The 26049-nt window shown below is 35.0% G+C and overlaps 1 protein-coding gene across 50 annotated transcripts in view; it reads left to right on the top strand.

Annotated features, from left to right (window-relative positions):
- The window catches only part of RIMS2 (regulating synaptic membrane exocytosis 2), a 457577-nt gene that overhangs the window by 344815 nt on the left and 86713 nt on the right, over positions 1-26049 (top strand). For 22 of the 50 annotated variants that reach the window (XM_027692407.1, XM_027692403.1, XM_027692393.1 and 19 more), the window contains 3 exons: positions 216-248; positions 9814-9849; positions 15270-15370. The exons of 9 other annotated variants lie outside the window; for them this stretch is intronic. In XM_027692407.1, the coding sequence (XP_027548208.1) occupies positions 216-248; positions 9814-9849; positions 15270-15370 (170 nt within the window). The remainder of the gene's footprint in view (positions 1-215; positions 249-9813; positions 9850-15269; positions 15371-26049) is intronic. 19 more of the 50 variants (XM_027692397.1, XM_027692442.1, XM_027692443.1 and 16 more) reach the window with 5 other exon arrangements.

The following is a 26049-nucleotide window of genomic DNA, read 5'->3' as shown; positions in this document are numbered from 1 at the left end:
TTTCCAACAACAGTAGTTTAACCACTTCTTCCTCAGCTTTCTTTTTTTCTTCTAGTGTCTGTTATTTTTTTCCCCACTTACTAACTCTGCTCTGCAGACTTCTCTCTAAAACAATCTTTGGCCCTTTCCCTCAGTGTCAGTTTTAACCTTCTGAATACATCCTCTCACGCCCATCTCCTTTGTCTATGTCTGTACATTACACGATGTGATCACAGAAGAAGCGGAATCATCAAGGAGAAGAAACTCAGGTCTGTCTCTTCTACTGCTTTTCTCTGTGTTATTTTTTTCATTTTACCTTTTCTATAGATTTTATCACAGCTCACCTCACATACTTTTCCCTCTCTTCCCCCTCAATAAATTGGCAAAATATTGGCAAGCTGTAAGAACTTAAGGTTAAGATGCTTATGTAATTTTTATCACCTATAAACTATGTGCCTTGTAAAAAGTGATAAAAGGTAACTGATGACACATATGCCATACCTTAAGACTTTAAACTGATTTGATTTCTATCATATCAGTTCTTATTCCCGTCTCAATTATCTGTAAATTAGCCTTTAAGCTTCCAACTAGCACATGAAAATAATCTATAATTTGTTTTATCTTTGCATTTGCATCTGCTACAAAAATTGCAGAAACTCTTATATAACTAGTTATTTTTGACCCTGGGGAGGATATAATTTCAAAACTGACTAATTTTAGTAAATTAAATTCCAGGCACTGAAATTTCAAACTTAGTTTGAAATTAGTTTCTTTGAACAAGAACTGTTTCAGTTTTTATGTAAAACAAAAGGTTATGATAAGGTGAGAACAAGAAGACCCTAAATACGTTGAAGGAGCTCTAATTTAGCTGTATGAGGATTTTATTTCATATTGTGCATTACTTACGATTTCTTCTTTCATATAAAATTTTCATCTGCCATTTTCTTGAATTTTCTATGTACTTTATACTACTGGCAGAGAACTAACGTCTAGCAAAGCATCCTAGCTCTTAAAATGCAATAGTTGCTCACATTTCCATGCTTGTTCAGTTGGGGTATGTAGAACAACAATGAAATTCCCCATATTTAAGTTAATTAAGTTCATCTATAAAATTTAAATTTTACAATTGTTGTGTCAAAGCTTTAATTAATTTTTTGTGCCTCTGCTATTATCCCAACAAATTAGAGAAGCTGCTTAAATGCAATCTAGGTTCAAAAATCTGTGGAAGTGTTGAGGTACATTGACTGGTCCCTTAAACTTAGGTGACATTTAGTTAAACACTTTTGTTTTTCTCTGTTGTGGCTGGCTCCTTCAGAACTCACTTTTACTTTTCATACTAATCTTGTCCTAATCAGAGCCAGAGATGATCTTTACAGAATCTTGCAGGTGTTATTTGCTGTGGTTTTCATATTAAATAAATCTCAAGATAGAAATTGCTTAAATTACAGGGTAAAAAATGTTAAGTATAGATGGAACAGACAAGCAGTAGTGTGTTCTAGATTTTCTCTTTTGTAAATCACCACTATTAGGAATTAATAAATTATGCTGTAGAAGGACTGTGTTTACTTATCCTGTGCTTATGATCCTTTCTCAGTCCTTGTGCAGTGACTGGAAATCTCTTTTATTACAAAAATGAAATCAGGTGATTGGGTGACCCATTTCATATGTGTTCATAATAAAAGAAGGGAAAGTTGTTGTCCTTCTTATTCAAGAACCTGCCTCTGAGTTATTGATTGAATCAAAATATTGAATCAAAACTTATGGAATCAGTCCATATCTTTCTTGGTGTTGGAAGAAATCAGACCTTATAACAGTATCTAGTGTATCAGAAAAAACATATGTTTTCACCACCTATGTTTCTTGAACATGTGTGAGTAGGCAATACCTGTGTATGATTAACTTCTTTTGACATTGAAATTCAGATACTCTTCTGCAAAACACTATTTATTTCACAGTTAAGTGAATGTGTGAGGCACTGATGAATTTAACTGTCTAGCACACAAATGCAAAAGTATGATCAGCACTGCAGTTGCAAAAGTTGTTATTACTGCCCTTAAACTCAGGAGAAAATTGTTTTGTGTATAGTAACATATTTTCAAATGTACATTTGAAATGGGCACTCTTACATGTTTTGCCTCAGTAACAAAGTAGCTTACACATTTCAGTACGAGGCACTTTGAGCACAGCTAAAAAGCCAGGGTGACATTTCAAAGGCATACCTTTAGAACCAGGTGTTTTCCCATTGCTTTAGAATTTGCTTTAAGAAGTGTTGAACTAGGATTACCCATTTACAGGTTTTATTAGGAAATTAGTTTCACCTTATTTATCATGCTACCAAACATTCATGTGAATTAAAGGATTAGCTATTGATTTAAGGTGTTATTACACCAAGTGATGTTGAGAAGGTTAAATATCTGAATATGTGACAATTGTATTGAAAAAAATTTGCCATTTCCTCTCTGTGGATAATATGATCTGTAATTGCAAAAATGAGAAAATTTTATTTCTTCAAAAATATCTAGGTTCTTATTGAAAAGTTTTGTGAAAGCACATGCAAAGCTTATGCTGCATATTTCAAGAACAAAAGCAGGTTCAGAAAGCAAACAAGCAAAATATTTTATTATAAATTTTGTTATCTGACAGCAGTAGAGCTTGATATCATCCTTAAAGAAAAAACCCCGTTTTTCTTGGGTGAAGGAGGAGCTTTGCAAAGCAGGGGTTTTTTTTCAGATTTCTTTTTTAAATCATATGTTGGAAATTATTATGTTTCATAGGTTTAGATATTGTGATATTTCGGTATAGTGAAAAGTGTTGGGGAGATGTCTGCCTGTTCACCTCCCCATATATTCAGTATGAGAAATGCAATTAAGCCCATGCCTGCCAAAGATCCTTAGTGATGAAGAAGACACCTTTATTCTCATCAGTAAGATGGTTCAGACCAACCAGTTATCATTGTGCCAAAAATTACTTGTAATTGCGAGTAATAACTTACTGTGTTCTTCAAACATATGAAATACAGAAAACATTGTTTAGCCTTGCAAAATTAATCTAGGCCTAGATGTGAGTTGACTCAGATGTGAGTAAACTGCCCAAAATTTGATCACCAAAACTATGGAAGGGCTGATCCATGACTGTTTAAAGTAGTCAGTGTACATGCAGGAGAAATAGTGCTGGGTAATTAATTCTAGGTTTATCCCAGGATGAAAAGGGGTGAAGTAGTGATGCCCAGTCATTGCTGCTTTCTAAGGTGCATAGGAGTTAGAAGATAAAGTAGTGGAGACAGTTCCACTTCTAAAGGGCCATGAAAGTCAGGGAAACAGATATTAATGTTCTTTTCTGCAACATCTGGAGCAAAACTGTCATGTTAGGAGCACACAAAGAATTGATTAGAGTTTTTGTTAGCTTTCAGAAGGAAATTCAAATAGACAAGGACTTTGAAGTATGGTGGTTTTTCTGTGCTTTGTTATGAAGTTTTTTTGTAATAACATGATTGCTGGAAATGAAGCCTGCAAAACCTAACAAAACCTATTGAAGATGAGTGACCAAAGTGGAAAAGCTCATAGACCTGGACAGTGGAGGGCCAAACAGTGGAAAGGTCTGGTAAATAAACTGTTGGAGAAAGCAAAGGCAAAAAAAATAGGTACAGTTGAGAGGGTTTAAGAGATCAGCTTCAATAGAAAACAAGGAGCACAATTATTTGAATTCATTCTTATCTTACAGTACCACAAGAGGCTTTTCAAGCCTTCCAAGAGTGGGTCTACTGTGATATCCTTCACAAACAGAATATGACACCCCTCTGCTTTTGAGTTATTGTTATAATCAGTATTCAGAGACACACTTTCCTTTAAAGAGAGGGATGGTGCTTTGTTCTGTTTTCATCTTCCTTATGTTGAAAAAACATTTCTGGGTGGAATTTGTAACATTTTAGCACAAATATGATTAAATTACTTGTGCATCTCTGAACATGTCTATGATATTTAGTTTGACAGGCATGTTTAAAATCTGATGCCTTAGACTCTGAAAGAGACATGTAAAGCATCTAAGCCTGTATTTGGACAACAAAACCCAAAAGGTAAACTCCAAATTCAGTTTGATTTGGTAAACTCCAAATTCAATTTAAAGGTATTTAGCATGGTAATAGAGGTATCATACTGGATGGCAGGGAGGTTCTTTGTCCTTATTTTTAATTTTGTTTAAAATTAAAACCAGAAACCAAAGGCCTCCAAATCCAACCCTCAAAGTAACCATCCGTACTAAACCAAATAAATAAAGTCTGATCTTCAGTCTGCTGAAGATAAAATAGTAAAAATATCAGATTGTGTAATTTAAAATGACAGCATAACTGCGCAAAAGACAGAGTAGCACTACATATATATTTTTTTATCGGTAAAGTTTTGGTAGTTTAATTTGTCATTCTCCTGAGTCCTAAATGCAGGTGCACACACCACTGTTGGTTTCATGTTTTTTGGTTAAAGCTCTGACCATCTTACTAGTTACTAAGAGGCTGATGAAGGTGTCTTGTATTCTTAGGATGGCTGAGCGATCTCTATTAATACCTGTTTGCTTTTCTGAAAGCATAGGCATAGTTATCATCAAGAGTTTATTCCTATGTTTTTAAGTGGCTGTATCACAATGTAAAATATTCTCTGGTTATGTGGAATATACCAGTGGTGGGAACTCTGAGGAGCTTGCATGCTTGGCAAACAGGATGTTGGAAAGCTTAACAATAAGACTCTGCTCAGGCTTTCCTGAAGACAATGCAACATTTATAGTGTGGCCAATCTGAATGGATTTTTATGAGTACAGGATGTAAGCTTGTACTCATAAATGGCCTACTGACCACTCATATATTTTTCCTTTACATTATCAAAATCCTATCATTCATATAGGGAGGATGCACCAGAATTCTGGGGAGAAGCAAAAGGAAGGGGCTTTTGGCTAATATTTGACTTCTTCTTTCTTCCTTCCTTTTTCCATGTGGGGCTCAGTATTTTACAAAGACCACCAAAATGTATGTACCCCTTTGTATGAGGCAACATGGAAAAACATCACAGGCTACCCTCCAAAAATCACTTTGGAAAAGGATCTACACACCATAGAAAAGAGCTGGTCATAGTTAATCATTAGTGTAAAAAACATGCAAAATAGAACTTCCTGACTTTCTTCAAATGGTCTTTGTCCTTTACCATTTGCACTGATCTATCCTTAGTGATGAAGATCTGAGCTGACCCTGTCAATTCATGAACCCATGATTCTAGAGATTCTTTAACTTCCCAGCTTAGATCACCACACCATCTTATTCAATTCTTTTACTAAACAGTACCATGTATTCTGCAAATAATCCAAAGTAACATTCTTAACATGCTTTGAGCATTGTGATAAAAATTTATTTAAGTGATGAGAAATGTCCCCCCGGGTTTCAGTCTTTGTTTAGTGTGTCAAGCTTGAAACCAACAAGAAAAAAAGCCAAAACAAAAAAGCCATCAAGCCGTTCTCAAATAGAAAACATGAATGTGAAGGCATGCTCCCCACTGGGAAGCTGGCTAACTGAAATGATCTTCCTTTGAGCATGCCCTTTTAAGGACACTAATTGACACAGTCACATTTAAACAACAATACAAAAACACTTCAACAACCTTTAATTATTTTTTTCTTAGTCCATGTTTCTGTGGGTATCAATCATATTCTTTTCATTCAGGCTGAGATGTGGATCACAGACTTGGAAAGGCCTTGCTTGCTGCAACAGTAACTTTTTTCTGTTTGCCGTACTTTGGACTGATCTCTTCTCTGTGGTGACCAGTGACAGGACCCGAGTGAATGGCCTAAAACTGTGTCGGGGAGGTTTAGGCTGGACATTAAAAAACCGTTCTTCCCCAGAAGGTGTTTGGGCACTGGAACAGGCTCCCCAGGGAAGCGGTCACGGCACCAAGCCTGACCGAGTTCAAGAAAAGTTTGAGCAATGCTCTCAGGTCCATGGTGTGACTCTTGGGGCTGTCCTGGGCAGGGCCAGGAGTTGGGTTTTGATGATCCTTGTGTGTCCCCTACAGCTCAGAATATTCTGTTATATTGTTTCAGGGATTTTATTTTTTTAGTATAAAATTAATTTTCCTATATTCTCATGAATAATATTTCAAGAGCAATCTCTAGTGAGAAATTTGACTAGCATTTTTAAAAATATTTACCGGAAGTTAGGATCCTATGCATATATTTAACAATTTCTACCACCCTGAAAAATTAGACTCACTTTTCAACAGAACACTTAAGAATCTAATTTATCCACTCTATAAATATACTTCCTAGTCATATTGCTGATTTTAAGTTTTTGCAAATATGAAAAATAGAAAGATGTAACCATTTAAGTCATTGTTTTATCTTCTGCATAAACTCAGAAGAAAATCTGACTGTTGTAATGACATGCACATCTTCCAGCGCTGGAGGCTGCAATTTCTTTCATTCAAAGCAAGGAAGTCAATACATATTTTAGGCCTCAGTTCAACTGATGCAAATCTCATTCATCTGGATCCCAGGTGAGAGAAGAGAGACAGTTCAAGAGAGAACCAAGCTCTAAGTTTGGGGCAGTGAGCTGTGAGAGAAGGAAGAAATTCTGGGAGGAAGACTGTTAAACTCAGCACCTTCCAGTTGTAACCTTAAGGCTACAGAGTCAGGCTCCCCCTTATCCTCACCAGGAAGTCAGCAATTTTTGAGAAATTGCTCAATGCTGCCATTTTCTATCCTTCTTCTGTGGAACTGTTACTCTATTTGGTCATGTACAGAAATGGGCATGCTCTGTTCCAAGGCACTTGGAGTCCCTGCTTTGTGAGAGTTCCTGGAGTGAAGTGAATGAAGTCTGATGATCAAAACATCCAAGAAAATATAGCTTATCAAAGACATTTTAGATCAAGTTTAGTTCTTGCTAAGTCAGCTCTTGAATGAGGTTCTTGATTAGAGAGAGTTCTTTCTATTCATTAAATGTTCCAGATACATGTTAGATTCTTACATATCTATCAGATATATTAGAATCAGTTAGAAAGAATAGACCATTTCAAGGATGTGGGAACTTGCCTGTCCCTATTGTATAAAATGTCAGTGGTCATTGTACTAGCAATGTCTACTGTGATGGTGGAAGAAGGTTTTGAGAGAGGATCTTTCAGCATTTCAATCTCTCTATCTCTAGAGTTCATCTCTATATTTCATCAATATACTTAAATTTATCTGTATTCTGATTAAACTGAAAACATATAGTTATTTTCTGTGATGTACAGAAATGTCTCCTTCATGAAAGCATTGATTTTTTTTTTCTCCAAATTGTTTAGCTCTGAAAAACTTTACTTAAATTGAGATCATTACACCACAGGATACAGTATATGCTTTTCATTTTGTAAACCAAAGTTAAATTAAGTAATGTAGAAAAATATAGACTAATGTGATGATACTGAAGACATCATTAAATGAAAATAGATCAAGATTTTTTAGAAATGACTAATGACTTTGTTATTTTATATTATTCAGTTTGACACATTTTAAAATAAACTCATAATGATTTATTGGTTTTCAGCAGTTACAAGACATTAAGGCTGTTTAGAGCTTTTTTTGATTTGAACACATAATAACCAAAAGCATTAATTACTTCAGTATCAACATCGTGAACCTGCTCTGAATTTCTTTTAAGAGGTGATGACTAGGTCCATAGCTGCAGTGATCTTTGCTGTTGAGAAGTTAATATTTTATTTGGTCAACAGACAAAACAGATATTGTTCAGTTCTGCCGCTTCCTATCCAAGTGAGATCCTTCTCAATTCAATCTTCTTTCTAGTACTTCTTCAGACAACGCTTCACAATACAACTGAAACCTCAGTTTGGAGAGTGGGATCCACTATGCTGACCTATGTTGTAAAAATTTAAAGAATTTATTTATTGTAGAGATTTGTCACATCACTTCAATTACTTTTAAAATTCAAGCATCTAATAAAATTTTATGTTTGCTAGTACTATGATATTCATTTCTACAATTCCATTTGGAAGTATTTTTTTATATACTTTTTAAACACGGAGTAAGAATGAGTGAAATTTGAACAGGTTTCAGCCATCTTTATTTTAACAATGCATTTATTAAAAGACTCATGTTTGAAAGATATCCAGACATAAGGATGAATGGATTTTTAGACATCTTAAAAATAATTATCCTATATAGTATAAGATTTCTGTATTAAGATAATATTTAGGCAAAATAAAGATTTCTTTTCACTATGCATATGGAATAACTTATTCTCTCAGAGCTCAAGGGTTTTTTAATGACTTACTTCACATTCATCTATTGTGAATTGTGTTGGATCAATGGTGTTGCTATCAAATTGCTTTCTCTTTAGAAAGTAATGAAGCAGTAGAAGATGTATTTGTGGATTTTAGATCGATGAGAGAAACTAAAAAAAAATTAAAAAAATTGAATGGTCGAAAAGCAAACAAAAGTATTACTCTCTTTCTGCTGTTTTCCTAGCATTTTCCACAACCCACACAGGTAGTATAGGCACTGATTTCCAAAAGTGTAGGTTTATGACTTCCCATATCTCTTTCCCATTAATTTTTCTAATAGTTCCACTAGAAATTGCCAGCACAACAATAACTTTGATCCCATGCATAATGGGAAGCAAGATCCTGTCAAAGTGTGGCCCATTATTTATGCTCTCTGCAGGAGCACATTTTTCTTTCTTACGTTTCTACCTTGCTCTGGTATGATTTCTCTCTGAGGATGACTTCATCCTCTGCTTCAATACTCATTTACGAAATGGTATTTCCTTAAAATATAACACTTATTTCCATCTACAGTCTGTGTGCTGTAAATTAGATCATAATTTTGTCAGTTATCCTCACTGACCAATAATTTTGGAAAAATATTTAGTTCTAATAACGCATGCTATTTTTGGTGTGTAGCTTGGAGGCTGTTGCTCCATATTTATGGGGTTGTTTTAATTGAATTTAATATAATTTTGAAAAAAACCCAGAGTCTATCTAAAAGTTAATGTATTTCTAATTAAAGTAAATTTCATTTGACTAAAAATTCTTTTGCATTAATTACCAAACTTGGATTTCAGATTATTTATGAGCTGCCAAATTATTTGATAGGGATCCAATGTATTTTCATTTCTTTGTGACACAGGAATGCCCTGAGCGATTTACAACCTTTGATATGCATTCAGAGTATTTGTTGGCATCAGTCAGCTGAATTTAAGTGCATGAACTGGGTTCTGAGTATTGATGTTAGTGTCTTTTGGTCTTCATAATTTTTAACTCTAAGACAAGCTGTGGTAATGTCATTATTAAACCTTTTAACCTGTAGAAGCTATGAAAATTTATTAAACCAATGAAGCTTTAAATAATTACTGAAAGCCATTCTGATACATTCAATTTTTATGCCTGAACCATTAGACTGTATCTCGTGTGTGCACTGCATAAAACATACAGCACAAGCAAATTTTCTATGTCTATTTTTGTGTCATCCCAATCAAGGAAACTGTAAAGTAGCTATATCTAACACCTTCCTAGCTCCCTCATTGTTGAGTGTGTTAATGATTCTGGAAGTGCACAAAATATCCGTGGGTTCCCTTCAGTAAATGTTCAATGAGAGTGCACAAATGTATACACTAGCATGCAGTGAATATGCCTCTGGATGTAGAGCACCATACTTGGTTGGTTGACTAAACTCATTAAGTTAAATTAATTTGATGGGGTTTATTATTTTTTCTTTTTTAATGCATGATTTATATTACTTTTATTATTATTTCTGCATTTTCTCTCTCCCCCTCTTTTTGTTTTACATATTGCTTTCATTTGTTTATAGAAGAAAAGAAAGCAGATCCAGAGAATGGGGATACAGGTAGGGTGACTTATTTGAAATATTTTTTGTGGTTTTACCCTTCAGTTCTTTGATCTATTATATTTAAACAAATGTGTAGAGTAGAGTTGGATCACAATTTTGATATATTTTTGGGATTTCAAAATAGAGAGTAGGAAATAGAACCTTTCCCAAATGTATTTCCTTTGCTTTTTTAATGGAGTCAAATTAGGGTGAGAAATGGGAAGAAGAAACCAGAACCAGATAAAGAAGGCTATCATACACTTTAAGACTTCTGTTCTGTTCTTCCCTCTCCAGACACAGTGTGCTCAGCTCACACCTCCTTTTTCTTCTCTATTACAGGTTTCTGATTTCCAAAATCTCAGTGTTTATTTTGTCCCTTCGTGGCTAGTTTTTTCTCATGCCTGAGTGGCTATGCCTCCCAAATTTTGTATTCCTTTTGTCTATATATCTCCAAAACTAAATCTATCCTAACACACTCTACTTCCATGCACCAGTTTCCCTTTTACCTTCTGTGCCCCAGAAGCCTCACTGTACAGCAAACTCCACCAAACACATCACTATCATCAGCATCTTTAGGAACCAGAATGGTTTAATAACTCCCACTGAAGAAGGCAGCAAAAGAAAGAATGGAAGAACAGAGGTCCCAGCTGTTTTCATTTTTATTTTTTAAATACATAGGTTTGCCTTCAGCTAAGCTGGGGGATAAGGCCAGTTTGTTGTCTCTTTTGTCTCTGCTATGGATCACAGGCTATCAACTGAAGGGTCTTACCTACCCTAGAGAGTAGCCAATATCTTACCTGAAGAGCAAATAACAGTCTTTAGCTCCAGACTGAGTTGAGAGATTGCTTATCTCCTTGTAAAACTGCTATCCCTGAGCAGTTGAGGTCAGAAAAAGTTAGGTATGAACCAAATCACTGATTATAGCCCTTTAAAATTTTTAGCATGAAACAAATATTCAATTTTCAGTTATGAGGAAAGCTTTAATGGTGAAGCAACTGAATCTTATCTTATTTTCAAGCTAAAATATGAAAATAATGGTTTTTATTTGAAGCTGGAGCTGTGATTCCAGTACCTGCCCTGAGTCCTGTTGTAGGAATGGAATTATACAGCCACCACCTAGACCATGGCAGGAATTATGTCGATGTCACCTCAGTAGGGCTTGTCCCTAGGTTCCACTTCAATAAAAGAATGAGAGTTCCTTCTTCTATGTTTAATAGATGATAGTAGTTACATCTTGAGCTGGATGCCGCCTGTTGCTTGTTACTTGCTTTTATAGTCTCTATGGGTGGCTTGATTTCCTGATGGCACTTCTGCTCATCCAATCCTGCTTGCAGCATCTGGAGTCTTCTCTTCTGATTTGCTCCTACAGCCTCCAGGCACCCTTTTTGTCTGTGTCTTGAGACATATCTTTTGTTATAGGATATCCTGTAGCTAAAGTTGTAATTATAATCCTTTGTCTACTGGTTACATTTCCATAGATAAAAACAAAAGTCAAAGTACAGTTCATATGGCCTAAGGTTTAATTTACAGTGGTCACTAGAGCTAAGCTCTGGCACAACTTAGTCTCTAACTACAGTTCTTGTGGATCCGAGGGCAGGTTACAGGGCTGCTGTGCACAATACTTGGCTGTCTTACTCTGGCATTTCAGGACTGTCTTTACACTGTAGTTATGCTGCTTTCCCTCAGCACACTCTTTTCTGAAAAGATGGAGAATGGCTAATAATGAATCAGCAGCTGGCTCTGTCAGCCAGGAATTTCCCTGTGCCCATGAAAACTCCACTGAACCAAACTTCAGGCCATGGCTCTCTAGTGTTAGAGTTATTCAAAATAAGCAAAACTCCAACATATTGCCTACAGTGCAATTATCCCAGTTATGTTTGGTGAGCAACACCAGGCTTTTTTCTTCCATTCAGTCTTTTTTATTTTTTGTGTTCCTACGGCTGACATTTGAGTGTCTCATTGGATATTTCTGTTGGAGGTACAGCTACTGTTTAGAAGCAAAATTCTGGAAGGAAGTTAAGGTAGAAATGTACAAATGAACTCATTTTACCTGGTCAAAATTTGTACTTTGGTACATCATGGCAGTAGATCAATATATCTGAAGTAGCTTTACTTTTTCTAGTGTCAGTCTCTGTAGTCCTCAAAATGTTGTGCTGGGCTCTAGCTAAGGATCTGAATAACACAAGGGCTCAGTCATCCCTTGTGTTATTCTGACATGTGAAAACTTATGCTCCTACATTTTCACCACTGTGGATACCTAATGGTTAGATTCAGGGACCCCTGGTGGCCTAGTGGTTAGCATGCGGGACTCTCACCGCTGCGACCACGGGTTCGATTCCCAGTCCCTCCCGGGCAGATGGAACCCGTTAGCCCTGTGTGGCCATCCATCTATGAGAAGGACACTCTAAACAAACCTACGTCCTGAGGACCTCACTGCCATTGTCCAAGCTCGCTTGGCCCCGGCAGATGAACCTTAGGATTAAAGGGTGGGCTCAGTTCAGCGCAGGCTGTGTCTCACCTAAAAAAAAAATCCATTGCGCAGGCTGGAAAGGTAAAAGACCTTTCCCCAAATCTTCGTTCGCGAAGATGGGCCATTATTATTATTAGATTCAGGCTGGTTCTGGTTTATCTACACATGCTCTATAAACAGCTCCTGATTACAGTGAAGTCCTTAGGATAAGACCAATGTTCAGTCTTGGTTACTAAATTCATGTTAAAAGCTGAATGTACACAGGGAGTTACTGAACTCTTTAGAAGAATTTTCTGCTTCTGCTAGACACCCTCACATAGCTTTCAGCAGGTATAGATTTGCCAGCAGAAATGGGGATGATGACAGCCCTGCATTTGCACCATTTAGTGCAACACGGACCATGTGAATGGGAAGTGCCATGACATTCTCTCAACCTCTCCTACTGCCATCTGGCTTAAGTTACAGTGAGATCAGCCTGTGGCAGCCAGGAACCCTGCACACTTTCTCCATGTCAGTTCCTTGTACAGCAGAAACAGAGCTGATCTTCCGCATTATGAACTTTCCACTGCCCTCAGGTTTTCCTCTTTTTTGCATATAACTGAATCCACTCACTTGTTAAAGACAGTTTCAAAAATGCAAAGCAAGTTAGATTTTCCTTTAATAAGATTTTATGGGAATAGAACAATATTTTGTCAAAATTATTCCGTCTTGTTTTTCTCCTGAGACAAAAATAAGCCACAGATTTTGCTTGTTTTGCTGCAGAGGACTCACAAAGGTCTTATGTGTTATGCTCTCCTTTTGAATGGTGTATTTCAGAGTGCTGGTTTTGCATGTTGTAGGCAATTGGATTTCTGAAAAATCTAGCTTTCACTTTGCCAGCTGAACATAGATAAGAATGGATATTTTCTCAAGTAATTGTGAAATTTCTAATTTACGATCAAGAAGTGCTATTTCATCACTTCTCGTAATTTCCTGAAATTTAGCAGGATTTTTGGCGAAAAAGAATGCATGCAATGATTTCATAAGAAAACATAAGAAAAATTGACAATATTTCCGTTTTGCAAAAAATATCTCCTTTCTTTACATTACTGAAAAATGCCAAGTGGATTTGCAAAATGTTATGACAAAATAACAAAAAAAGCAAAAGATGACTTCTTTCTTTGAGCAGACATAACACCTTGTGTTACTTCTGTCACTGATAAAAGAAAATATCATTTTCCAGTGTAAAGTTTTTGTTTTCAAGAGAAAAAAATATATCTTTAGAGCTTTTAAAACTCCATCCTAAAAAAGTCACTTCATCTTAATGATAAATTGACAAATGCTGCTATGGGGCGTATAACAGTTGAGGAAAATTGTGATAGGAAAAACTAGATGTATTTTATTTGAGGAATTTGCATTCGCTGCTCTCTTTTCTATTTTATTTCTCCCTATAAAATACCATTTCCTCTTTTTAATTAATTTTTCTTTATTTTAATTTCTCTTAGAATTTTTGATGAGGTCTTTTCATTCATGTTGTTGTGGGGAATAAGGATGGGGAGATAGAATACAAAAATCAGAAGCCAAAGGGTTTATAGGGAACAGTACAATTTAGTCTTTTTGCATTCCCACTTTCTTTCACCTTCTCTCCTTTGAGATTTCCTATGAAGTGCCCCAACATTTATCTGGCAGGTCTCACAGTATTTGCTACTACCTTTACCATTCTCAAGAAAGACAACACAAAGCTCAGAGGCCCTGCATAGGTCCTGTGCAGAGCCCCACTTTAGTATTAGACTGTGACTTACAACTGAGGCTTAGAGTTTAAATCAGTTTTGTTTAGTACATTGGAATCTAATATTCCCATCTCAGTTCCATATATACGGTCCAGATTGTTCAATGCATATAATATACAGAAACTTCCATTTATGACTAGTGGGATTCTAAAATTTTAATCCTAAACAACTTTTGTGTTAAAATTATGAAAACTTTAAGGCAATGTCAGTCAAAGTGAGTACGTTTTAGCATTCAGTGCATAATGACTATTCTTGACTTGTAGCAATGGATTTATGGAAAAAGTCCTGCCAAAGATGGACTGGTGAATCAGAAGTTTTTAATGCTAAGGTAGATAGACATTGACTTATGCCATGTTAAAGTGGAAAAGAATCAAACCTGTGTGTGTATAATTGCTACCTATATTTTGTTTGAAGATCTTTTCTGAGTGGTTGTCTTCCTCTTTTTTTTCTACTTCTCAGTCTTCCACCTCAGCTTTGGCATTTCCTTATTATTTTACAAAGTAAATCGTGGTGTTACAGTACCAGTTGGTTGAAACCAGCTGCTGCCTGAGTCATGTAGTAAGAACCCATCTCTGACTGAAACTAATCACATATTTGATCCAAGAATGAATCCTGAAATCATTCTTGAAATTGTGTGTCATTAGAATGTAATACAATGATGCCACTGGGTGGCTCTTTAAGATTCTTTTAGACATCTTTAAATAGTTTTGAGCATACCAAGAATATGCTCCAATAGTAAACAGAAGGTCTGCTAGTCTGTGGTTGTCACTTGACTAAATAATTTGGTATGTCACACTATAGTAAATGCAGAACCAGGATCTGCAACCAAATAAGCAAGTTGTCTTTGCAATCCTTTTTATTAAATGAAAGACTCAATTTCTCTTAATTATTTTTGAAATAGTAAAGTTATATTCTGTGGAAACATTGTGTTCCATTTATATTTAGTTTTCCACAAAGTTGTTTTCATTTGAATTGTGTAGATAATACAACATTTATTAAGACTCTGCTGAAATACTTATCTGATATTTTCCTCCTGTGTTTTCTGCAACATTGTACTTCAGAAATTAAAATTATATACACAGAATTTAAGTAAATCAAATTTCATCTCTTTTTGTTAAAACTTCCATAAACATAATTTTAACCTTGGAATTGAGGACTGCTTGTGTATTTATTTTCTTTTTTTTTTTTTAACTTAACAGGTGCAATGGATGTAGAAGAAAGGAACCGCCAAATGAAAATGAGCAAGTACAAACAGGTAGCAGGATCAGATTCCAGGCTGGAACAAGATTATCATTCTAAGGCAAGGGAGTTTTGTTTTGAAAAGCGACAAAATATACTAAACTGAAATATCCGACATCCTTTTAGAAAGTAATAGATGAGTGGCAGGTTTTTTCCTTCAGTAAAAGTTTCTTGCGTGTCTATAATAAAATTTTTGGAAGTGTGCAGCAAAACAATACACAGTGTTCTTGATTATTAAAATTTAAGAAGGCCAAGTTAAAGCAAATGAAATAGGCAGTGTAATTATCCATTGAAAGGAACAATATTTTCATGATTTAAAAACTCAAAGAGAAGTAAAAAAGATGTTTATTGAGTGACAGATGGAATAAGCGCTATTGAAACTTGTTCATGGCTTTCATATAGTTGAACAGAGAGTTTTCTTGATCTATTGAAACCTGGAAGATGCAGGATTACTTAGTTACTTGTTACAATTAGCACTTGGAAAGGTATTTTATACACCAACAAAAGCTTTCACCCCAGCTGTGGCAGTTTTCCAAGAAGCTGAATCTCTGTGTAGTAATATAACCTTAAATATACTGTCCAAAATTTCCTGCTATCTGGAACAGGGTCATGTCATATAGAGTGTGTTAATTAAAATAATCAAGGTATTTTCAATTTAAACTTCTATTATGCAAAAATAATTTAGTGTCCTCTGAAAGACTTCATTAATTGAGGTCAGATTGTAAGTGGAAAACAGGAGACTTCTGACCTATAAAAGCAGGTTGCGGAAGAGAAGTCTGTTTTAGACTTTTATTTCCAGGATGTAGTTCCTTGCTCCCAATATTGGCAAAGCTGCTGTAAAATGAGACATTTAATATTTGAAGGCAAAGAAATTGTCAAATTTATTAAGTATTATTAGTTTTGAAGAAAATGTGACTAATACCCTTGTTATAATTACTTTTTAGAGTATACATTTCAGTGTGGGAAAATAGAGGAAGAACTTTAGCAAAGCCCATTTCAAAATGAAAAACCCTGTTAATGAAAATAGAATTGACAAAAACCCCCCAAAACTGTGAAAATGGCTTAAAATACTTTAAAATTCTGTAGATGTGCTGCATGATTATTTGGGTTTTTACATATGTAGTTTTTACTATGCAAGGCACAGGAATGTTTTTTAACATGTGGGAGGGACTTGGTATACTGTCATGTTTAGATGTTTCTTTTGAGACCTATGGCAAAATTATTTTCATGTGTTTCTATATTGTGGGCTTTGAAAGGTGTTACCTTTTAGAGATGAGAATAACACTGTGAGCAGACCTTATCGTAAGTGTTGTGATTGTATGTACCACAAAAATATGACTTTATGTATTGTATGTATAACCAGATTTTAATTTAATCTGCTGATTTTCCTGCTCCCTCTGTGCTTCACTGAAATTTGAGTCAGAAGTAGGACGGGTGTGGAGTAAATGGGTTCTCATGTGAAGGAAGTGGATAGAATATAACTACCTAAGGAAGTATTTACTATCTTTGTTTTTCCATTTCACCTACACCATATTATTGGGCCTCACTCTACATCTTTTATATTTTTAATTAAAATTTTAACTTCAGTATTATTGGATTGTATTAAAGAGGAAAATTATAAATGGAATTATTCTATGAATATGGTGATTTATTTATTGCACACATCAAACAAAATGTCTCCAGAAATAAACAGTTAATTTACTCTTCTGCCAAAGTGTAGTTTCAGTACTTGAAAATGAGTTATTTATTCTATCAATGAACTTGTGGAACTAGACACTGAGTATTTGCATATATGTATTAAATCAAAATGCATTCTTAAAATTGTATAGTTTTAAAGTCATACGAGAACCATAACTGTCTTAAGCATATGAGAGTTCTGTCTTCACTTTTTTTACTACCACTGCTTCAATTCCCCTTAATTAAGTTCTTATATTATCTTGAGACAGAAAAATGAGTAAGTACAATTTATCTATCTAGCTTCTACAAAAATTCTTCTGGAATCATGAACTGAAACACATATGTCAAATGCTGACTGAAATCTCATGTACTGTGCAGTATACAGTGACTTTGATTTTTTAAACCTGTCAACTGGCACAAGCAGGCAATGAAACATGCCACACCTGAGAAAAATGTCATTAAGTAGACATTAGGCCACATTCAGGAGAGCTAGCACATGGAATTTTCTTTTACCTTTCTGTGCTATAATTTTTTCTTTAAATGGAAATCAATAGCAACTATATGTCCCTCATGATTACTTTAAGAAAAAAATATCCTTCATTGCTGAAAAAGCAAAGGCTATAAAAGCAGAAGTTGTATTAAATAAGAAAATATTGAAGAAGGCATCCTGTATTATACCTCTCTAACTTTGTTCTACCTCTAGAAGTCAATACTAGAGGCTTTAGAGGAAGTTGCATACCCTTCTGTGGTGCATAGTCATACATTAAGAAGCTTGTGGGAAAAGTTTACTTCCAGACCTCGGTATTCTTAGAAGCTGCTGAAACAGGAAATTAATTTTCCCTCAAATTTTTTTCCTCATGATTCATAAAATTGCAGGTTGTATTTTTATTATTCTTATACATGCCTTGTTGTACTTGGAACAATGTTATTCTGCTTTCATAATATTCTGTATACATTAGCTTGGCAGGTAATACAGTGTGTAAAAGCGTTATTTTCTTAAATAACATCTTTCAGGAGCTGTTGAAGTATGATTTTAGGGCAAACATAGGGAAAGCAGGCAATATTTTTATTTTTATATAATGTTTACAACTAAGCAGACACAAGAGGAAAAACATTGTGGGCACTAAGGATTAGGTATTGGAACAACTATTTCTGCTTATTGAGTACCAGGAGACTTGTACTAAATAGGATATATACTAAAGTCTGAATTGCGGTGCTGGTAGAAGCTGACACAGAAGTAAACCTGAATTCTGGAAATACAGAAAAAATCACAGTAGCACAAGAGTATTCCACCAGGGACAAAATTAACCATTTACCATGCTGATTTGTGTAATTTTTCTCAAGAATCTTTCAATGTCTGGTTTATTGTCTTGCATAAAAACTAAGCCTCCCAATTCTAAATTGTTTAATCAAGATGCACTGTGAAGAGGAAAGGGCCAGGATGGGAGCTGATGAGCCCCATGCTAGATTCACATTGTTCACATTTGGTTGAACTGACTTTTGAAATCAGTTCTCAAACTACCTTATCAAACCTCTCTGATCCTCTCTGCCTTGCTGAGCCCTGATAGTGCTACATTTGGTGGGAATTCCTTCCCCTGGCCATTCCCACTGCTGGTCAGATTCGGGAAACCTTGCTGACAAACGAAGGATGAAGGATGTGAGAAATTGTGCCGCTCCTCTCTCCTTGCCCCATGACTAGAATGTGCCCAGTGGATCATCTGAGGAGACATGAAATGCTTTGCTGCTACTGAGAAAAATGAGAGAAGATACTTCTTGTATATGGAGTCCTAGAAGCGTTTGCAAACAGCGTGAAGTTTGCAGTCAAGTGTAGAATCAAGAGAGAATTCCATCAACTCAGGCTATATTAGCTACTTCAAAAAGTGTGAGTCACTACAAGCATAAAATGTCAAACGAAAGGATTTATGTAGGAGTTGAAATAGTGAAAAACATGGCTTTCTTTAGGAATAAAGGTAAAACAGAGACTGGCAACTAGCTGACACACATTTAAACTTCAAAGTATCTTGAGACTCATTTTATTTGTTTTATTAGGAGAAAATAATGACCTACAAAAAGGCAGAGAAATCCAGTTACTTAATATAGCAATTAGTAATAGCCAGTAATGTAGTAATTAGGAACATAGTATGTTAGAGCAACAAGGAATAAAGTGGGGATAAAAGAGGTAAAAGACCAAATAAAACCTGAAATTTTTGCTGAACAAGCTTATTTAGACTTATAAAGAGTACATCAAATGCACAATTATACAGAACATCAAAGAGGATTTCCCAACTCCACCTCTAATGATTCATATTGATGATAAGACTGAAACTTCCTGCATCATCAGATGCATGTAAAGCTACAGTTCCCAATAAGCAATAACCACCCTACAAGTTTAATATAGAAGCGTAATTCTCCATGTTTGGTGTACGAAACTAGTACTATTAGGCATACTAGCATACTGCTTTATGATCTTCTAAACTGATAACAAGACCAAGACAAATTAAACTGTGGAAAAGAAGAGTCAAACGTGCTCAGTTGATTGGAGTAGTGTAGATGCAGCTGAAATGCTCTTGGAGCGTGCAGACACTGAACAGCTGCAGTTCTTCGGACTGAGACACTTTGATTCAGCAATGAATCAAGTAACACCTTGTGGGTTACCTGTGTGAGAGAATGTGCAAAAGGTAAGAGCTGTAACACTGGAGGTGGAAGAGGCTGAATTTGAATACCTCAGAAGCAGATCTCAATTCCCATTCTTACAATATGCAAAAGTGTCCAAGAGCTGCCTTTTTCCTCCGAAACCTGCAGTAAATAGTTGTGTCATTGTTACAGCTACATATAGTATCCTCTGATTGGTGCTGTTGATTGAAACCTTTGATTTGATGGTGTTTTGGGAATGCCCTTGTCTTCTCCTTAAAGATCAAAGCAGAGCAGCAAAGATTGCTAGCAGAAGCACTTGTCACTTTTCTTCTTGAAACTCTTGTGGAGTTGAACAAACATCCAAGCTAAAGAGATGGTGACATCATTGATAATTTACTGCACATAAGCTGTATTTGATTTATGTTGGGTTTATATTAGCAATTGTTTTAGAGTTTGAGAGTTCTGGGAAGATCATGATACACCCAGTAATAATTTGATAATTTTTAGTATGAATATACATCTTTGATCCTATAATTGTTTCTTACAACTTCTGTTGTTAAGGATGTAAATAGAAATATTCAAAATATTGAGTACAAAATGGAGGCTATGTTAGATATTCATATTCCCTCAAAACAGTGCATAAATTGTTTTGTATACATTTCTATTTAACATACCAGTTAAATTTTAAAAATTTAAATATCAGGATAAAACTTGGAAAGACAAAATAGTTAGAATGGACCTTTGCTGCAGAATAATTAAGAAGGCAAAGCTAACATGGATAAGACCACACACAAATATTCAATGCAATAAATTTCTATAGAATACCTGTTCAACTAAGGACCTAACTAGTAGAATTTGATAAATTTACAAATGGGAATATCTGTGTGTAGTTTTACAGGTTCCCTTCACCTTCCCCTTGCCCACTTCCGCTCAAATAAGCTCTTTGCTTCAGGAAAGAAACCAGACACGAATTAGACTAACAAAGAATTTCCCAGGTGAGGAAACTTTTCAGTTATTGACTGTTCCATGTCTTTTGTGCTTTCCTATGGAGTAATCAGTATTTGTACTTTTGGGCTGGAAACTTGATGGCTCAACCAGCTCTCTGGTCTGGAATGACATGTTGTGTCACTCCCAACAGCCTTTGAGTGCTCAGGTTACACAGTCATTCATGCTCATGTGTGATATGTAAGGAATTTTAATTCTCAATGCAGAGAGTCTCTCTGGCCCATGGTGCTGATAACATTTATATTTCCAATCAAGTATTTTATTGTATTTTTATTATAAAAAGTTTGTGGAATGAATTGCTGAAGTTAAAGTTCTGGATGTTATAAGTACAGGATTTAAAGTTCAATTATAAGACTTAAAAATATAGCTAGGTGAAATAAATTCGGAATTTTAGAACTGAGCTCTATACACAGGGTAATGTAGGAAGCATATTTTCTTTAATTTCTATTTTATCAGACTGTATTTTGCTGATGTGTTAAAAGTCATTTAGTGACTTTGCATATAGATATGGATTGCTGTTATTTCTAGTACTTCCTTCTTTAGTTAAAGATGTGCAAATTCTCAGAAAATATTTCTGCCGCTGTCATTTTTCTTTTTCATTTAACTCAAGCTCTCTTTAATTTACCTTAGCTTTGATAATCTTCTGATTTTTTTTTTTAATCTTGAGTATCCATGTCTCTATTAGAAATTTAGTGTATTTTAAATGTAATAGTGTGGTTAACAAAAATACTGCATTCATATATGATATTTGTGGCTGAAATATTAACATCTGAAAGACTGATACTGGCTGTCTTTATCAGTCAACGGGTACTTTCTGTTGTCACCCATTTTCTTAGTTTTTATGTAAGCTTCTATTACTAATCATATATTTAGAAAGCAGAGGTTAAATACATTATAGAATGTTCTTAAAGTACCTTATAATTTTACAACAAATCTGAAAGAGAAAAAATGACTCCTGAAAGTAAAAAAATAAACCCATCAGTCTATTTTGACTCTGAATTTTCATTTGTTATTGGAGTCTATTAAAAAAAAGGGCTTTTCAGTGGCAGAAAATTATCTTTTTCCATTAAAAAGAAAACACAAAAAACCCTAAGTGTGACACAAGTCTTGTGTTCTACTCTTACAGCAATGAGTTAAATATTCTTTTGCAAAAAGCAAGTATTTTTAAGAAAAAAATTGCTTTATCAAGCACATATATCTCAAATATACAGCAAGACATATATAAAAAGATTTCTGCCAAAGGCAGATTCAATTGAGTATTGTAACCATTCCATTAACAATCACATTTTAAAATCACTTCTATGATATTTTGATCAACTTCCAGCCAGAACAATCACTGCAATTTATTTTAAATCCTTTTATCCTTTTTGCAATAGAAGATATTTTCCTTTCAGAACTTCTTTGTATAGACAAGTTAATTGCTAAACTTTTGGTCTTTTGGTTCAGAGTGGCTGTTTTTTCATATTAAACTCAATATTTCTGTTTACAGTTTTTATCTGCATTTAAGCTGTAAAATTCCAAGATGCTAATGAATTGAGTAACAATTAATGAGTAACAAATACTGTGGCTATGCTTGAATTAACTATCTAAGTTGTTCTGAAACTGATGTTATGCTGATAATAAATGAGACAATCTACAGAAAACAAGACAAAAATTAACTGGGAAATATGTACTAAATATCTGGGTGCCAAAGTGTGACATTCAAAAATAGAGAATATATAAAGTTAATTGAATTGCTGCAACAGTCAGGGAGCTCTAAGAAATGAGAATAGTAATCTGTGATAACATGTATCACACCAAACTGCAGCTTGTGCTACTTAATTCTGTGCCAGGCAGAATAGATGCAAAAAGAATATTATTCACATTTGAAATATAACAAGGGTAGAGCAATGGCTCCATGATGGAAACATGTTTTTTAGATCAATTTGCTAGGCTATTGACATCAAAGAAAACATGGCATGCACTTAGGATGGACCTGAAGTCTCAGTGCTGCGTCTATATGGATCATGCTTATATGTATAGGATTCTAAATGAATCATAGAATCATAGAACCATAGAATGGTTTGGGTCGGAAGGGACGTTAAAGATCATCTACTTCCAAACCCCCTGCCATGGGGGTTGTCTAGGTCAGGTTGCTCCAAGCCCCATCAAGCCTGACTTTGAACACTTCCAGGGATGGGGCATCCACAACTTCCCTGGGCAACCTGTTCCAGTGCTTCACCACCCTCACAGTAAATAATTTCTTCCTTATATCTAAATCTACACTCTTTCAGGGAAAAGCCATTACTCCTTGTCCTATCACTACATGCCCTTGTAAAAAAATCCCTCTCCAGCTTTCTTGTAGGCCCACTTTAGGCACTGAGTGCTGCTAGAAGGTCTCCCTGGAGCCTTCTTTTCTCCAGGCTGAAGAAGCAGAACCTTTGTCTGTCTGCTTCACAGGGGATGGTTCAGAAGGCACCAAGCACTACCAGACTTAGAAGCAGGAGAGCTGGCTGGCCCCTCACCTCACACACCCCCTGCCCTGCCCAGCTCTCCTGCCCTGCAGCAGCTTGAGGAGGTGCTCCTGGGACAGCCACTGGTGTTGCTCCCCGTGGTTCAGCTGGGCATGTCTTAGATGAAGGATTTGCCCAGAGTTTACTGTTGTTATTTGTAATTCTTACTATAATGTTGAGGCCATTAAAGTGGTATTAGCAGTGTGGATGTTTTCTGCACCTCTGGTGGTGCATCTCTTTATTCAATGGGTTGATTTTATTTGATAGTAACCCCAAAATTATCAGTGCAAATTTTGCCAGTTTATGAACCTTTTTCCCAACAATAGGTATGTGGTTTTGAGGCATTTTTGCCAGTTGTCATGAAATAAAGTTGTGTGTGTCTATTAGATTTTCTTGAGGCATTGTGGGGTTTTGATTTTTTTAAAGTATCTTAAATAATCTCTTACAGTTAATTTTCATGAATATAATAGTGACTTTAAGCATCTGTTCTGCAAATATTTCGTATGAAGGATTTGGGGAGAGGTAGCACACCACCATTATTCTGAAAAAGGTGGTTGTGCACAATGGAGCTAATCAAAGAAGGTTCAGTACCTCGGAATCTCAGCATAGGGAGGTTTTTTGTAAAGCCTTAATGTCTTCAGCAACACTTCTAGAGAGATCGTAACAAAAACATGAAACTACCTCTGTGTCCTTTCTAACCTCTGGTATTTCTGACTGTCATTTCTGGGAAGTAGACTCTTTGCTTAGAAGAACTAATATTGTTTAGTCTTGGGTAATAGAATATTCTCTTTAGTCATATGTCAGAAGGAATACTATCCTCCTTCTGCAGAGAAAAATCATTGTTTTACAAGAGATTTCACTGACTGTCTGGAATCAGTGAAATAACAGGAAATAACAACAACAACAAAAAAGCAGTTATAAAAATTTAATCCTTGCGTCTGAACAGACTAATGATGTATCCAAACCATGTTCATTTTTGTTATGCAAAGAGTAATTATTACTTCAAACTTATTCCATATTATTATTTCTAGAGTAGAAAATATAATTTTAATGAAATTTTAAACAATTTAAATAAACAAAATATCTTTTTTTTTTAAATTTCACTAGAAGAACATCTTGTCCTAAATATTTGCCTTGAAAAAAAATATATACACACACATCTCTCTCTCTCTCTCTCTCTCTCTATATATATATATATTTCATCTAACGATCTCAACTATCATGATGAAAAGAAGGTTGGAAATTGTGTTTCTTCCAGAGTCAGATTATGTTGAGAGGAAAAATTAATCTATCATACAGGCAAACATATGCAATTTTGTCCTGAAGTTCAGCTTGTTTTATCACAGTAAAATTTATCTGATATATCCTTTTTCTTCAAACTATGTAAAATCTCTAAAGGATGTTATATTTGTTGCATTATATAGAGCATCTTAGATACGTTAATTTCTGAGAACTAGGATACGTACTTCTGTTTCTGTTCTCTTTTGAGTGACATGTGCAGTCACATATAAAACAATTCTGATGATTTGCATACTTCTGCAGTTTAATCTGAAACAACTAGCTAATTAGTAATATCTACAGTTTAGTCAGAATATGATTTCTGAAAACAAAATTCAAAACACTATGACATAGTGTTCTGTATCTAAGAGGCGAAAATGTAAATTCAATTCTGATTAACAGGCTGACTTTTAGTTTCAAGAATTGTGAAAAAGCAACAAACTATGTTTCGTTTCCTTTCCCTCATCTCACCTAGTTTCTAGTCACATTAGTTTGGGAAATGCAATGCTAATTCTATGCTAAGGAAACATCTGTAAATGAAAATAACTTTAAGGACTGCAATTATTCTAAAAACTCATAGACGTTAAAGATCTTCAAAAATGTTTACAGAAGTTTTTGATCCCAGAATAGTTCTGATATAGGTACCTGTCTTGCAAAATGATCTAAATTTCTTATGCAGTTTCAACTGAATTTTTTGGTTTGTTTCTTTTCCACAAATGTTACATATTGCTATCTTAGTGTTAAAGTGGTTTCCATGGTAAAGATGAAGTTGTAAGTAATATTAATAGGTGTTGCATATTTTCTGTAAAATTGAATTCAAATTAACCTTACAAGTAAGCAAAGAGGTAAATCATTATAGTATTTATAATGAGATTTGAGAGACATAAGTAATACATGTTTTTTGATTATTCCCTCTTTGAGAACCGAAGCTCAATGACTGAGAAGAAAAACAGAGAGTTCAGTTTTTCTGATCTGTAGAAGCAGTTTGCATGCTCAGGATCTCCCTGCAGTCTTTTTTCTGCTAGTTGCAATATAATGAGGGTAAAGGTGCTGAGGAAATACATTTTAGAGAAAATAATGTCTTCTAAGCAGTTTAAATTGCCTATGGAGGGATGAGGTAATGGTGGTATCTATATCTTGCAGATTTATTTTTCCTTTAGCTTGATGTGAATCTGCAGAAAAGTCATCAACTGAGCTGATATATTTTTTATTGTATAGGGATCTTCCAAGATATATCCTAATAATCAGTGAAAACAAGAGATTAAGAAAAAAACTTATGTGACGTGCCCTCAAATCATGCTTGATTTTGAAGGCTATCCTTTGATACCTATGGATATAAAGACTTAAAAAATGGAATCATAAATATATAAAGATATATTTATATCCTGTTCTTGAGCAATTGTGTCCTTAGGCACTTCTGCTTACAGAACTCACCAGATGGTCATGTATCAATCCAGCTGTTCTCTTCAGCATGAATTCCTTTGAAGGTGCCGTGTACCAGGACAAATTTGGTGAAAGGCATATTTAAATGTAACATAGCAAAAGTAAGATTAAGGGGAAAGTTCATGTCTCTGTTCTCAAGCCATCAGGTATGCTGAAATACTTAACAGGCTTTTGGGGTAAAACAAAATGTAATGAAACAGAAATTCTGTGA

The sequence above is a fragment of the Neopelma chrysocephalum genome, unplaced genomic scaffold, assembly GCF_003984885.1.
Source record: "Neopelma chrysocephalum unplaced genomic scaffold, ASM398488v2 Primary Assembly neopelma1_86, whole genome shotgun sequence".
In the NCBI taxonomy this organism is placed as follows: Eukaryota; Metazoa; Chordata; class Aves; order Passeriformes; family Pipridae; genus Neopelma; species Neopelma chrysocephalum.
Note: the sequence above shows the minus strand (reverse complement) of the source record. Positions and strands in the feature narration are given on the sequence as shown.